The sequence below is a fragment of the Triturus cristatus genome, chromosome 3_2 (genome assembly GCF_964204655.1).
Source record: "Triturus cristatus chromosome 3_2, aTriCri1.1, whole genome shotgun sequence".
In the NCBI taxonomy this organism is placed as follows: domain Eukaryota; kingdom Metazoa; phylum Chordata; class Amphibia; order Caudata; family Salamandridae; genus Triturus; species Triturus cristatus.
In genome coordinates, this window is record NC_140584.1 from 281,608,354 (window position 1) to 281,625,135 (window position 16,782).

Consider the following 16,782-nt stretch of genomic DNA (forward strand, 5'->3'; position numbering starts at 1 on the left):
TACAAGAAAAGTCTGACAGCATCCAAGCCCGTCGGCATAGGGTGACAGCTGAACCCATCTATCGACAAACAGTATCAGCAGAACTCTGGCCACACTTCACCCGTTTTCTAAACCATCGCTGACTACATCTGACAAGGGATTTTTTATGTGGCAAGCAGAATGACACCAGTTAGCTTTGCCAGTTCCCATATAGCTGCAACATAGCAGCCTAGAAGCTTGATAGTGTTCATGGTGAGGCTGACAGGAGTCAAGAAGTTATCTCTCATATTCTCTAGATTTTAGAATCGATCTCAAGGAGCCTGCAGAATGCTATCTGATGCAGAACGTGACAATAAGAATTTTGGGACAGGGAGCAGGTTGATCGTATTTTTTCTCTAAAGAGTGTTAAGCAGGGAACTGGGACAAATTTCTCAATGAAAGTGTAACGATTTGGTGGCAGAGTCATCCTAGAGAAAAGATGCATCTGTCTCTAAAAGATAGTATATATAAACCATTTAATTTCAGGGGTTTTGCTGACTGCCCAGTTAACCTTCCCCATAAGCCACACAGGAATCATGTCCCTTTCCATCCACATATCATTTGAATTCAAAAGTTTTTAAATAATAAACATTTACCTGAAAAAGGTGTGATGTTCGACACAGACCTTCCACAACCTCTTTGCTGCCTTGTAACTTGGTAGTTTAAATCCAATTGTACTTTCATATTGCTCCTGCTACATAAGAAAAAACATCAGTAGTTATACTGCTGATAAGGGATGTTTAATGGTACATGGCAGAAGTGCTCTACTGAAATGATTTCAACACATTTTGTAACATCCATCAGAATACTAGAGATGCGATGCTAGAGAATTTTAAAGAACCTAAACGTCAACCACCCAAATGCAAACAAGTCTCAACCATTTACAGTAGGAGTCAATTTTTACACACTTTTACACAAAAACTAATCTATTGCCCTGTTTGCATTTATTTTTAAATGAGGAAAAAAATGTGTTGTCTTTTGGGTGATTGTGAAAGCCATCGATCTTGATTGCCAGGCCAATGGGTGAGGAGGCTGACAGGAAGAGGACTTAAGAAGGCATAATGTTTCCTTACGAAGCTTAAAAACCTGCATCTGTGCACGCGTTTGTACCAACGACATTGATACATTTTCATATTAGTGCACTGTTGTATTATATATTGTATAATATATTGCTACTTATAGTGACACACCCCATCAGACATTTAAGCGTGGCTGTATATCAATTAACTAAGTGTTTAAATACTCTACTTGTAGTTTTATTTTTCACAAAACAAAATAAATGTGGCTTAACAGGTACAATGAGCAGAAATTAAACTAGTATAGATGAGAACAAAGGTGTCAAAAAATATTAATAATATAAAACCGGAGTCCTACTATGGATTAGCATCAGCCAGATCACATGTATTTTTCATGGTGTTTATGTGAGCAAAGACCAAGTGAAGTGTTTATTGACAATGTTTTTTAATGTTTCATTGCACCACTGCAGAATGACATACACCTTATGTATGGAAATAATTTACAGGACGTATTTACGCAAAGGAGAATCAGCAGTTTATTTTGTTAGATGATCATTCAAACACAGCTCAAATCTCAACTACACTATATCCTTATCACGCTATAGTTTACAAAAAAGGCTAAAATATCATGTAAAACGTAACCTTTTAAACACACATTAATATAACCGAGACCATGCTGCACAGCAAGATTCTAACAATTACCCAGAACAAATAAAACGTTAAAGTACCTTTCTGAGGTAAACGGACGACAAGAAAAACATTCCCCTAACTCCTCCCTCAGTTAAGGAGCAGCCCTTAAGATCTTACCGACTGCAAAACCCATAAAATGGTGGTTTATCTACAAGAGGTTACTAAAAAATGGTTTGGGAACCAAAGTAGTCGATGCTGGTCGCAGGTACCTGTTTTTCAGCAAGTTCTATTAGCCACTAAAAATGAAGACATTCATACATGACTTCGCAGATGTCTAGGGTTGTAAAGACAAAAGAGGAGTGTTTACTTCAGAAACTCCCCACTTCAGGAAGCATAAAATCTCCTCAATCGGATCAACCCTAAAATTAATTAATTATGTACCCTCGAAGCTACAAATTACAAAGTTCAAATAAGGTACAACACGGGTAGTGTGCATCAAAATAGTGCGAGCTTGTACTGAAGGATTTGCAAATCCCACCATTTTGTGTTCTTACAACACGAGAGTGCAATAAAGTCAAAATAGTTTGCTTGCACCGTGATCCGATTTAATCTGGAGGACTGGATAATATTCCAGATTACACAAACGCTCATATTCCTGCAAAGAGAACAATAACTGGGATCACATTAGCATTCTTCAGTTTTTTCATCTCGCTGAATAACAACCTGGTAATGTGCGTGCAGGGGAATTGCTAGCCAAAGAAAAAGTGTTACACTTGATCTTCTCACCAACAAAAGACAGACCTTGTGGTGAATTGCAAAATTCTGAGACTATTTGGGCAGTCCCAGGATTTTCCTAATAAAACTGTTTCCTCAGCTGGAGGAGAAAGTCCCTAACATATACACACATACCAGCACCATAGGCTGCAACTGGAATAATATTTGTTACGTGCACCTTATGCAAGGAGGGTATGGAATTTCACCAGTGTTTTTAATCATCAAAGATCACACATCACTGGCAGACGAATGATACATTTTTCCAGGGGTGGCTCCTCCGCAATGGCTCTAGCTCAGAGCAAGCAGGTGAAAAATGAAACTATTACCTAAATCGTTCTATTTTTCATTTGCCGGCTCTGAACCAGCGTGTTCAGGGAGGGGCGGGGCCGAGGCATGGGAGGAGGGAGGAAGAGTGCTATGTGTACTCTCTAAGTGCGCACATGTGTTTTGACTGGCCAAACACACATATGCACTTAGGTTTCTCCAGCCCGGCTGCATTGAACCGCCGGGCTGGAGAAACCCCACAGACTCCTTGGTCTGAGGGGAGCGTTTTTTCAGCCCGCTAAGACCAATCCCCACGCTGCTCTTTAGCATGAGAGCAGCGTGGGGACCAGGGCACAAGTCCTAAAAAAAGAAGTGGGGGGACGCTCCAAGTTAGGTGGTGTCACCGGAAGTGACCTCACGGCAGGAAGTGACGTCACGAGATGTAGTCCCCACTAATTAACAAAGGTTAGAAGGTGATGGGGGCAGGTTCAAAGGGCAAAGGAGAATGTTTACGTTGGAATTAGTCACCATATTGACACTCAAAGGAGCGGGGAAATTAAAGATGCTCTTGTTCGGTGCGTATTTATTGCCCACAGTAAATTTGCCGGTCTCCGTCTGAAATGCATAAACACATACTGACCTTTTCTAATATAAGGCCACGAGCGCCCGTCTGTCATACTGAACGGCTCCATCAACGTGAAACAACTTAAAGAGCTCTGTTCGCCCTCTCTCGACAATAGAAGGTGGGGTTTGGTGAGTGCTGAGCGCGCGCGCAGGCTCGGGTACCGGCTCCATCTTTTGGGCAGGGGGGACGGCGTCCACCCGGTAAAAACCCGGTAAAATAAGTGGGGGGACGCCGTCCACCCGCGTGGTACCCCGACTCGAGCCCTGGTGGGGACTGCACAGGGAGTCTGTCCCCGTGTATGCTGGGAGCCTGGTACCAGGAAGAGAACATGGAGGCACGACGCGGGAAGCGGCCGCAGCTCCAGGTAAATTGATTAAATTATTTTTATTATTGTTAGCCGTCTACTCCCCCGTGCACTCCACCACTGCATTTTTCAGCCCACAGTCACTATTTGTTGTTGAGAAACACTGGTATTCAGGGCAAAGGTGCCACTGAAAACTACATATTTAGCCACTTTTTTCCATTATCAAAGCTGACGGGTTCACTCACTGGACACCAGCTTTTTGATTAACACTGCACATGTATGAGAGTTGTCACTCAGTCCATTACAATCTCAACATGCACAACCTAGAGGTAAAACCAAGAGAAAGGAGGAAGGACAGACCTTTACTCTGAACTAATGGCTTTGTCCATAGTACAGGAAAGACCTTTACAGGTCACCACCTCCTTCCCTCGTTGAATGGGTAACAGCCGACAGTCAGAAACCACCATCTAATAAAAGGAACTGGTGGGCCTGTGTTCCTTTTTGGACAGCTACTCTTCTCTATCAAGGACAGACACCCCATGAAGGTGGAGATCAGAGAGGGCCAGAGCAGATACGCACTATTCCTGGATGAACTTAAGATAACAGACACAATCAGAGCCATTAACAAGGCATTCTTTATTATTCAACAGGAGGCATGGGAGACACTGGAGTGTGGGTCATTGAGTGCGAATTGGTATCTCAGTGTCTGTATTGGGGAGCATGCATATGAGGTAAAGCATGCAAGCGTATGAAGCATTGTTGCGTGTACTGCAACCTGTGCGCCTATGTGTCTGGGTATGTCAACTAGTGAATAAGGTGGCCTTAGAACGATGTGGACACATTTGATATTATTACGGTAATCTGCGACAATATGATAGCCCTGGTATAGGTAGTACATGGTTGATACATTGCAGGCATCCTTTGTATTACTGTGGGCATTCCCTGACATATAGTGGCAACCCCTAGCATGTGGTTACGATATATGGGCATATGAGGCAGATTCTATTCATAATTGGCAGTAGGGCTTTGAGTACTCAAAGACCGTAACAAGCTGATCTTAAGTAAAGGGACTACCGTTTCTTGGGGGAAATTCTGTTTAATCACCTGGAAAACTTTGCATTTGGAGGCATAATGTCTGCTTTCAGAAAATGAGAAAAAAATTACTACTATTTTGTAACATACTTAAAGCTGATTCATGCTGAGTTAAGGACACTTAGTAGCATTCAGGGCTAGACTGGCCGTAGCGGGCACCGGGCGTTTTCCCAGTGGGCCGCAAGGGTGGGGGTCGGTTTTTCGAGCGATGGGAGGCCGGTTTTGTTACTGGGGGCAAGTTTTGCAGCAGTGTTGAAATACTGACCCCTGTAACAAAAGTGGGCAGCAGTGCTTCTCATTAGCAACTTCCCGCCAGCCTCGGCTGGACCAGCTGTATTGTCAGGGCTGGTTTGTGTTCCCAGTCCGGCCCTGTCAGCATCTACATGATAATGTTTTTAACACATTACAGTGACTACTGCTCTCTAAGGCAGAGACTATATGACTGGTGTAAACGTACACATACGAATGCTGTGTGAACCAGGGACATCTGTTTTTTTATTTTATTTTTTTATTTATGCATTTTCAAGAGCAAAAAAGGCAGACATAAGTACAGGCAATGTATCATGACGAATGTACAGGTTTAGACAGATACAATGAAATAACGAAGCAGGCATCGAGGCTAGAGGAGCACAGTGAGCAATAAATCAGTGCACAAAACATCAGAGGCAGTATAATGAAGATAACTATAGTTCACACATAGCACCAGTGTTTAGTCTTGAGGTGGTTCCATGAGGGGGAGGAGGGGGGGGGGGGGAGAACAGGGGCGTACAGAAGCATATATCATGCATGAAGGACTCAGGTAGGTGCCACATTATCAATCCATGTGTTGTCAGACCCATCAATAGGGTGTGAAAGCAGATATGCCGTGAGGGGTCCCCAATTATCTTGAGGACGGGAGACTAGGGGGAGCAGTCCAGCAAAGGCGTACATTTGGTCCTGCCAGAATACCATGTCTCGGATCCAATCCTTAAATTTAGGTGCTCTGCCCCGACCCCACCGGCATGCTATGCACCGTTTGGCGAGAAGGAGACAATGAGACGAATTCCCGGTGTTTCACTGCTAGGGCCTCAGTGTATCCAAGGAGAGCGAAAAGGGGAGTGTGCGGAAGATGTAACAAGGTCATTTGTTCCAGGGCTTCGAATATAAGGAGCCAATACTCCTGCACAGCACTGCAGTCCCAGGCCAGGTGCAGGAAGTCAGACACTGCGACCCCACACCGGTCACATTTATCATTGTCTCGCAATTTAAAGCGATGAAGCCTAGCAGGTGTATAGTATGTGCGATCTAGGAATTTGTAATGGAAAATGCGGAGGCAGCAACTGGACGTGCTTTGTTCCGTCTGTTTGCAACAATAGGTCCACTGCTCATCAGTAATAACCAGTCCCAATTCTACGGACCATTTGTCCCTAGTAGTGTTCTGTGTGATGGTCTGAGTGGTGTACAGAGTATGGTATAGGGAAGCAACCAGGTGAGGCGCCGCATCTCTGTCTAATATGAGGCGCAGAGGGGTAAACCAGGGACATCTCTGCTATACATGAATGGTAGCTCTAGTTTAAGCACATGAGATTTGCCTAACCTGATGGAAAATTCTTCTGTCCAATGTCTGAGATTGTGACATCTGTAACTTAATTTTATCTCCATGGCTCTTCCACTTGACTCTCAGTAATAACAAACCACTGATAATTCATGGGGAAGGGACAAAAATGGAAAGTAAAGGAAGAGGTATACGAGGGAATAGCAATGCTTTAAAGTGATCATAAAACCACTCGGTACAACTGACGAATCTCTCAGACTGCAAAAAGGTGCAGACACAGGACTGAATACCTGTTTTTAGATCTGCTGAGCTGGGATGAAGTACAGAGAAGTGTAGGAAATCCTCCTTTTCTGCATGGTCACCCCCAGATTTTTCATCTTTGCTGAAATCCATTTTTTTGGTGGTGGTAGACATCTAGGCACTTTACCACTGCTAATCAGTATTAAAGTGCCTGCGCTCCCCCTTTAAACGTATTCAAATTGGTATATTCTTAATTGGTGTATTCAACATAACTATATGTCCCTAGTACATGGTATAAAATATACCCAGGGCCTGCAGGCTCAATATCATTAGTGGACTGCAGCACCTATTGTACCATCCACCAGTGACAGTGTAAAGCATGGCTTCAGGCCTATCGTTTAAACACTGCAATATGAACTTTCAAAACAAACCCTTTGGACAGGTTAAAAACTCCCTTTTAAATATTAATAAGTAACCCCTATGTAGGCCCTGTAGTGCACAAGGCCGGGTGCATAGTATTTAAAAGTAGGACGTGTATAAATTTAATGCTAACATGTACTTACAGTGACTACCACCCAAAATATATATTTCACAATTGCAGGCCTACCTGTCTACTTTTGAAAACCTGAGTACAGATTAAACTCCTAATACTGTAACTCATGAATGGGGCTAATAATTAAACAACTATTTTTAATCATAATCCAAAACTAAAAGTCAGATTGTGAATAAATATTAAGGAAAATAACTTTTAGAAAGTTACCTTATCCCTGCTAAAATTCACATTTACTCTCCCACTTCTGCCAGCCAGTATTAGCATTTGAATAGGTGTGAAAACGGTCTGGAGTGCCTCCCCGGACCAAACAATAGGCTGACCTGAACAGGCAGAGACAACTCCTCTGAACCTCACACAAAATGCAGGGGAATTAGCTTCCTTTTAAACACTGCAGTGTCAAATCCTGCATACAAGGCCCACTGGCTATTTAGATATAAAACTGGAGGTGCACCTAAAAGGAAGTGAAGCAGGATGCAAAAATAATTCTTGTGCATCCACTGTCTGGTTGCTGAAGGACTTACTTTGTCCCATCAGATTTCTGCATTTGGGTTTATACATACAACACTGGAGTCACACTTTAAAAGGAATGGAAACACAATGCCAAGACAATCCTTGTGCATCCACTGTCTGGTTGCTGGAAATCCTGCTTCGTTCTACTAGGCGTCTGTCTCTTGGGTTACTGGGTGTATAGTGACTGTCCCAAACCGGGGTTTAGTTTTAGATGTGGGAGAACACTAGGTTTGCTATAGTATACTCCTAGCATACACCCTCAGCGGCCAAATGTAGTGAGGCCAAAGACTTTCGCAATCTTGAAAATGACCACAGTAGGTAGCTTTGGCACTGGGAACTGTTACCCCATTGGTAACGGTGTAACCAAGAGTCTGTCACACCCACTAGCTCATGCCATGCATAAATGCGGTATCAAGGCAACCCTGTCAAGATCAAAAGAAGACGGAACCTGATGCCTGTGACCTTAGAAGAGCTCTGAAGGATTGGTCTTGGGGACAGGGGACTCTGGGCCATTATGCACGCCCTATATTTTTTTTTCTTTTTTTAGAGTAACAATGTTTCTTTTATTGTTTGATTAATTAAAAATAACTACAGTAGGTATATAAAAACATTAATCGGACATTACGTGCTGCGTTCATCGCAATCAATGAAAATGTAGCAGTTATATGTAATATTTTTATTTAGATAAAAGTTTCCTTCTAAGGGAGAGATAACCATCATGTAAACACAGGTGCAAAGTAGCGCTAAGGTGCATAAGTTTTCTTAGCCCAGTGCAAAATCAAAAAGTTGACTTGCTGTGGTACATAATGCTGTATTATCAAACAGTTCATCAGTGAGGCAATCTGTGATTAGATAAAGGCTCGGTCTCAAATTTGCTTGTGCCATTCTGTGCTGCCGTGATTATGATGTGGATTTCAGCGATACAATTATCTTTGGCAGGCGCTTGATGTTACTTCTTACGATTGCTTTCCAAGTGGGTCGCTGACCCAGGACACGGACCCAATTGAAAAAACATTGGACAGGTTTTCTTCGTTTTCATTCTTTTTTGTTTAATTGGGGGGAACCTAAAGACAGCGGTCTCAATCTATCATTTCAACGTGCCACATTGTTATCTTTTCATGCTTCACACCACAGAAGGCATCTGATGGCGCATCCTTTACCAGATAGCGGCCTCACAGAAAGCTACTCATTCTACTACTAAGCACCATAACCTACGGATTCTTTCCCTCAACATGAAGGGTCTAAACAACCCTGTTAACCGCTGGGCAATACTCTCTGAGGCACACATCTACCTTCTCCAGGAAACGCATTTACTTGCCAGTGATTGGCATAGTATGCGCACTAAGATCTCCCCGCACCAATTCTTCTCTGCCAAACCCTCCAAAACCGCAGGGGTAGCAATACTCATGTCCTGATCCTGAGGCAAGATAGCTCCTAAACAAGCTGAAATTAGAGGCACAGGACTAGGTTATTCAGTCTCCCTGGGCAGCCACACTTTGACACTGGGGACTGTATACACTCCCAACGAAGGTCGGGCACATTTTATCCGCTGCGCAGTGGCTGAGGTTATGGCTACACAAGATCGTCTGGTACTCCTGTGGGTGGTGAGACTTGAATCTGGTTTTTAATAACGATTTAGACAGATTGGCCATTAGTGCTCTCACAGGAAGGGGTGCTCTGGTTGGGGAGATGGGCTTGGTGGGGGAGGGGTATATGGCACACTTTACGTACAGATGTGCAATTACACATTTTATTCCCATGCACATAAAACATACACCAAAATCGATCATCTTTTAGGCACATTAGGCATTTGTTCCATAGTCATGGCCTCAGAGATAGAACCTCGCACACTGTCTGATCACGCAGCGGTATCACTCACACTGACTTTTTCCCGCATTACAGTCTTCTCTCACATCTTGGCAGTTGCGTGAAACTCACCTGCACCGCCTGGCAGTAGTTAAGCAGCTTAACAAAATGCTAGTAGACTTGCTTGAAATAAATGACACTGCAGCGGTCTCTATGTCCACACTTTGGGAAACCCTAAAAGTGTTTTGTCAGAGGTGAAATACTTGCATTATCTGCAGCAGACAGTAAGCCCTGCGGGACATGAGAGGGCAGTTATCCTGCCAGGTCCAAGAGCTTGATCGTATTCATAAGCGTACCGGAGCCCCGAGAGTTTGGCGTCAACTGGAAGCCGCCTGGACTCATATGGTGGGCACTGATCTCGACAGAGCAAACTATGCAGCACTTTGACTCCGCCACTCCTTCTACATCGACAGAGATAGGTGCGGATGCCTTCTGGCCAATAGGTTACGGGTGCAACGACAGGCCACCAAGGTGCAGACTATATTAAACCTAGACTGCTCGGAATTGGCCCAGAATTGGCTTGGGGGGGCCTAGGGCCCTTGGGGGCCTGCTGGGCCATTCACTAACCCAGAAGGAACGGGAGGAAATATATTGCCACACGCGGCACACAGCCTGTACCAGGGCCAGTTTTGAAACGGCCACCACAATCGCCGCGTTTTTGTACCTCACGCCAGTCCGCCTTCATCAGGGTAGCCCTGTATGTACAATCAAGTGCTGGCGAGGCAGCGGTTCACACACCACCTTACTGTGTCTGCTATTGGATTGCCCAAAACTCACCACTTACTGGACACAACTATTGATACCCACCGAAACACTCAGCTCCCTCGATTCTCTGCCTACACAATTTTGGGGTAGCCCAACACTCTCACCTTTCCACTCAAGTCTGGTAGGGGCTGACAAACTGGGTTGGCTTCCACAAGTAGCCTTGCATAACATCTTGACGCACTTTGGGACAGGACAAGTTCCTACTTATCAGGGCTGGCTTCATCGCCTATGGTATATTCTGGAAATGGAGAGGCTGACCCTCATGCTCACAGCACAAGGCACCTCTTACTCGGAGCTCTAGCGTCCCTTTATCGACTTGCTACCCTCCGAATTTCGAGAACTCATGTGCCCAGATATCTTCCCCTGCTCTGACTGACTGATTCCAATTAGGAGAGTACTAATTGAAGAGAGACGCCCAGACACGAGAGACCACTTTTTTGACACACTTTCTAGCGCTGTGGTTCCCAGGGGGGGAGGGGAGAGTTTGGGGAATATTTTGTTTATTCATATCTATACTACAGACGGGGAGCGCTGTGAGATACTGTTGTAATGCATTTTTTATGCACTAAAACAATAATGAAATTAGAGAACTCATATTACACACTTACACAAAATACTGGTACATCACCTACTCGCATAACATTCACCTATTCAGTTCAGTGTCACTCCAGTTACTTAGTCTCACAATCACACAAACTCTTACACACACACTTTACTTTCAAAAGGGAAGACATAAGTGGGAATTAAGGTCACATTAGTAAGGCAGGGCTGGAAGCAAGGTTAAGGTTCATATCGTAACTTTAGAACTTACAGGTTTTATGTTGCTGCCACTATTAACACAATCAACCCTAACTTCCCTTTAATTTTAATATTTAGAAAGCAAATAAACAGCAATCACATCAAGGATAAATTCACAACAGGAGGGGACAGTAGGAAGATATAAGCCATTAGTGCATTTAAAAATACAACCTAAATGTCTGAACTCTGAATAGCAACACAGACACCTTAACATGAAACGAAAAAAAAAGAAAAACATGGGAAATTATATAAATGCAATATTCAGAAGCTTCGGCAGAGCTGCAAGGGTGATAGAAAGGAATTCACACATCCGCCATCTGAAAAGGGTTTGCAATGCAACTGTGATTGCCACATGGCTAATTGAAACAAGTCAAAGTTGTATTTTAAGAGCTCAGATTTCCATAACATGCAGCAGAAGGTGCTAAATGGACTTCAAACATATCGCCACTCAGACAAATAAAATAGTGCAGATAAGCAAGATTCCCTTACATTTTGTCTGAATGCTTAAGTTGTTGAGTTTCATATAGATAATAAGGACATTATATATTTTAGTAATTGTTTAATGGGACATGAGTTTGGCACTCGATAGAAGTATTTCAAGATTAATGTGTATATGTGTCTTAAGGACACAAAGTCAATTATTACCATACAGTGTATCTTCACTAATAGTCATAAGCACTAAATAGTTCTTACCACATGTGGAATTCTAGAACACTTTTACAAAATATATATAACCTGCTTTTGTTTAAGAACTTTCTGTGCAAACCCCAATTATTTGTAGCAAAAATATATTTTTCGGTAGCCTATCTACAGATTATACTGACCTTATTTCATGTATTTTTCTATCAAGTAAATTCTGAGTTGTGTAAGTCCCTAGAGAAGCACAGGTCACAAAAAACCTTTTCCCAACTATTTTAAAGAGAACATAAAAGGAAAAAGGAATAAGGTAGCTAGTTAGGCCACAGCCTTTAACGGCTTAAAAGCATAAAATAATTTGTCCAATTTACAGGAAAACATTACTATGTGCCCTTCCACAATCCAAATAGATGTGTCTATACACATAATTTGCAGGATGCTATCTTAACCTTTGTACTGTATTCACACTGTATGGGAAGTGGTTTGAATTAACAGCAAATTTATGGAGATCAATTACGCAATCATGTGTATGGCAAGTACTTTAGCTATAAACTACAACAGTATTATTGACTGAGAGTTCAAACTTTTCAGAGAATTTGAAATTTTGGAACACCCCTGGCCTTAAAACCAAAAGACGGGATAAAGGAAAGGAAGTGGTGTAACTACAAAGCATTAAATTACCTCCCCAGGTCTTATCTTGATGAAGAAGCTGCTTCGTTTGTAGGATATCTTCAGCACTTTTGGCCATGGAAAGCGGTTTATCCTTAGTTTATCTTTGTAGACCAGTAGTCCGCTGGAACAAACTCCGAGAATAATGTCAACTCCTTCTAAATCCTGGAAATGCAAGGGGCAGGACATTAATTGACAAAGAACTGAAATCCAGTTCTGCTTGCCCTTTATGCAGGCATCAATCAAAAAAGTTCTCCAACCACTTAATAGACCCACAAAAGCAGCATAAGCAATTTTAATTTAACTTGTATGTTAAGAAAGAGAACAAAATAAATAAATAAACTAAGCGACGGCCAGAGGGCCCGTGGCCCAAAAAGAGGGGCAATAAATAAACAAGAGAAAAAAAACTGAAAATACACACCCCATTACAACATCTGATGCAGGAAAACCGCAATCCCTCCAAAGGGTGTTACTGCCCACAACTGAGGAGCATGAGTGGTCTAGCCACCAGGATGCACCCGATTACCAGTCAATAATAGCACTTGTGACAAATTAACCACTTTTCAGGTAGCCGCCACTCTCAGCTCATCTCCAATAAAAACAACTAATAAATAACAGAGGACTATTTTTTTGAGAACACATCACTCGTGCTCCACTGAAATGCTACTTTCTTTTTCTGCAGTGCATGGTCTTGAGAGGCTGTTATGCCTGAAATCTGCGTTGTGGTATCTTGTTTCTGCACTCAGTGATCATAGGGGCCTGAACCCTATAGAAAATTCTTAAGTGACTGAGGATAATTTGAATCCACTGTTCCCAAAATGCATTACTTCTCCAAACAACGGACGACAGTGTGTGGATTGCTTGCGTCCGACTTCGTGAATTTATTTTCAAGCGACTGGTACCTGTGCTTGTCCTAATATGTGCCACCCTTTATGCACATTTCTTTAAGTGACAGTTCAGCAGCTGAGGCCACTACACCCCACCCACTCCCACGATGCTCCATCCTTTATCCACAGACTACTCAGTGTGGCTCCTGTGTGTCCTCTATGTGGCCAGAACATTGGATTTTATCTCCTGTGGCCCAAGTACCTGTGCGATCAAAGCCTGTGGCTTGGTTCACTGTAAGTACCCCCTGGAGACACAGTAAGACAACAGGACGCACAAGTAGGGGAATTAAAAAAACTCAAACACTTGCAACCCGGCGCCGCACTTACTGCGAATATAAACTCTGTTACACCGGCCAGTTAAACAAGCCTTTGCAATGCAATAGGTCTCTCATTGACAGTAGTTTGAGCTATTGCCATTGTAAATGACATTGTCTTTTATTTGTCTTTTCAATATGTATACCGCCAAACACCGGCTTAAATTAAGGCCTGTTATCTTCAAGGCTGGGGGAGGGGTAGTCAACAGCACACCGACCACAGGTCAGCGGTAGAGAGAGCACCGGCCAGCAGCCCAACACCATTGTAAACAAGCTGGAAAAAGAAATCAGTGCTCCCTTCAATATGTAACACAAAAAACGGTGGCATACAATGCAGGTCAAAAATACTACTAACAATACCACATATGGCCTCTACTAAAAGTAATTCACACCCAACAGTATTTAGGTTCTCTCCTGCACATGCGCACACACACTCTGCCCGGGCTGCACCAACATTAGAACTGAACCCTTGCCTCGGTGGGTCGCACAGAGATGGGCTATTTGGCAATCTCCTCCTGCTAGTCGCAGACAGCGGCGCGCGAGCTGTGCCCAAATTTTTTAGATTTATTACAATTTGTCAATGTGCATACCGGCAAACACTGGTTTAAATTATGAGCTGTTATCTTCAAGGCAGGGGAGGGGTAATCAACAGCACACCGAGCAGAGCTCAGTGGTGGAGGTAGAGCGCCGGGCAGCAGCCTAACGTTATTGTAAACAAGCTGGAAAGAAATGCTTCGACTGTGATGCTGCTGAGCGCGGTGTCCCTGAACTGTGCACTGTGCTCGGTATTACATTATAATGTATTTTTTTTAATTACAAAACGAGCGCTGTCCATGGGCCTGCTAAAAATAAGCGGCTCTGTTGAGGGGAGACATGCTAACAACAAAACGTAATTAAATCTTTTTTTAAACTTGTGTTTTCAGAAAAGTTACATGTGGCAGATGATGCAGGTCCACAAAATACTAATAGCACAATACGGGCTGCGCCAACTTTAGAACTGACCCCCTGCCTCAGTGGGTCGCACTCATACAGGCTCTCTGCAAGCCTCCTCCTGCTGGTTGAAGACACAGGCGCGCGAGCTGTGCCCAGCTTCCGACGCTCCCAGGAACCACCACCACGCGACGCACAATAGGAAGAAACTCCAGTAGAACTGAACCCTTCCCTCGGTGGATCGCACTAAAACGGGCTCTCTGGCAGCCTCGTCCTGCTAGTTGTAGACACAGGTGCGCGAGCTGTGCCCTGCTGCGGACGCTCCTAGGAACGCCTCTATGTGCACAAACAACAAGCTGCTAAGGCTGCAGCAATGTTTAACAAGCTCTTACTTCCCAAAAAATGAAATAAAAGTTTGTACCCTGTAGGATTGCTTCTAACGCTGCCAAATGTCGTTCGTGTCCGGATGTGCGGAGCCGAAAAGGAGAAAGGGCGGTAAAAAAAGCCTAATTGCAAATCACAACACAGCGTTTACCATAAACAATGATGCAAGCTAATTAGAAAGATGGGCGGGGCTTCCTCTCCACTTCCAAAATCTCCTCTACCACAATATGTTTCGCAGAGCGAGCAGCGCATGTGCGCTGCAACGCTAGGTGAGAACTAAAAATGACAATGTAGGCAGTCATGTAATACAGTTAATGTAATGATTACCTTTAAGAAATACAAATTATAAATTTTTCTAAAAGAATAACTCTGCTTGGACAATCTATTGTGAATTATACATATGCAGCCTGAACTGCAAAAGTTAGTCTGGACTCTTTGACAACTCTGCCTCTTATAAAGCCTTTAATGGAGCTCCTTGGCATTTCAGTGGGATTGCAGTAGTATCTAGATTTCTTTTCTTTTTACAAAAACTCCCTATGAGTTACACAAGTCCCGGAGAACTGGCATTAAAAACAGGAGTGCATCAGCCGGTTCAAATATGGAGACCAATGGAATCTAATCTTGTATCAGATCTGCACAATACAAAGCAGACATTTGGCTCATATTATCAATTGCCGTAGCAGTAAACAACTTTACGAGTTCTCTCTGGTGATTGTGGTCGCAAGAAGAGGGGGCCACTTTGTTGAGGTGGCTAACCAACGGCCACAGAAGGCTGTTGATTTCCACAGCACCTAGAAAAGGCTTCAACTGTTGTTCCTGAAAGTAGTGATACTCCTGTTGTCTTTTCTGAATTTAAAGCCTCGTTCTTTGCATCTCATTATCTACATAAGATCCAAAGAAAAATGGAACTACTAAATGGAGAGTTATGTTTTTCTGGTGGACTTGAGAAGTCAAATGTCAAATATTTTACGACCTCGTCACAGACAGCTCATGGCAGTAATCATGTGTCAAAACATCTGCAGTGTTTTTGAAGCGCTAACAATTATACCCTCTGATAAATTAGTGAAAATATTTATTTTCCTCTCTAGGAAGGAGTTTCACAAACTGGTGCCTTGATTCTCAGATAAGGCGAATGTAGCAAGCTAAAGATCTAGCTGCTCTCACAATCATGCCATAGGCAAATTCACTCCATCCTTCTGTTCAACACTTTGTGTGGAGTTGTGGGAGTTGAGCATAAAACGTTCTACTGGCTCTTCATAGCTAAAACAACTAAAGAATCTGCCTGAGTGCCACACAGAAACTAAGTATCTAAGTCTAAAGGTTAATAATGCTGTTGTATTGTCCTCTACTTCTATCTGAAGAAGAAAGGAATATGCTACTTACCAGTATGCATCTGTTCTTGGCATGTAGAGCTGCAGATCTACACACTTTTGCATAGATCGCCATCTTGTGTTGGGCCCGGATGTTTGCAGTTTGTTTTTCCTCTTGGAAAGTCTTTGGAAGTCACGAGGTCGGTGACTCCTCCTATGAATCGTATTGCGCATGGGCTTCGGCTCCATCCTCAGATTGTTTTTCGCCAGCAGGGAAAGATGGAGCGTAGTAACAACAGTGAAGAAACCCATGTGTGTTGTATCTAAATAAGATAGACTGGAACAGATACAGGTAGCCGGGGAGGCGGGTGGGCGTGTGTAGATCTGCAGCTCTACATGCCAAGAACAGATGCATACTGGTAAGTAGCATATTCCGTTCGAGGCATATGAGCTGCAGATTACACACTTTTGCATAGACTATATAGCAATTCCCAACCTTAGCGGCGACCACCGGTATCTGTTGCAGTGGTTTGAAATAATGTTTTTAGTACAGCCTGGCCCACACTAGCTTGTTGTTTGGTTTGCACATCTACACAGTAGTGTTTAGTGAAAGTGTGCAGTGTTGACCATGTAGCTGCTTTGCAGATATCATCTAATGGGATG

General features: G+C 43.2%; 1 protein-coding gene across 15 annotated transcripts in view; it reads right to left on the bottom strand.

The window, feature by feature from the left end:
* Positions 1–16,782, bottom strand: part of EPB41 (erythrocyte membrane protein band 4.1) — a 796,630-nt gene that overhangs the window by 268,648 nt on the left and 511,200 nt on the right. For all 15 annotated transcript variants that reach the window (XM_085647607.1, XM_085647621.1, XM_085647620.1 and 12 more), the window contains exons 9-10: positions 12,307–12,459; positions 615–712 (exon numbers count right to left, since the gene is read on the bottom strand). In XM_085647607.1, coding sequence (XP_085503733.1) covers positions 615–712; positions 12,307–12,459 — 251 coding nt within the window. The remainder of the gene's footprint in view (positions 1–614; positions 713–12,306; positions 12,460–16,782) is intronic.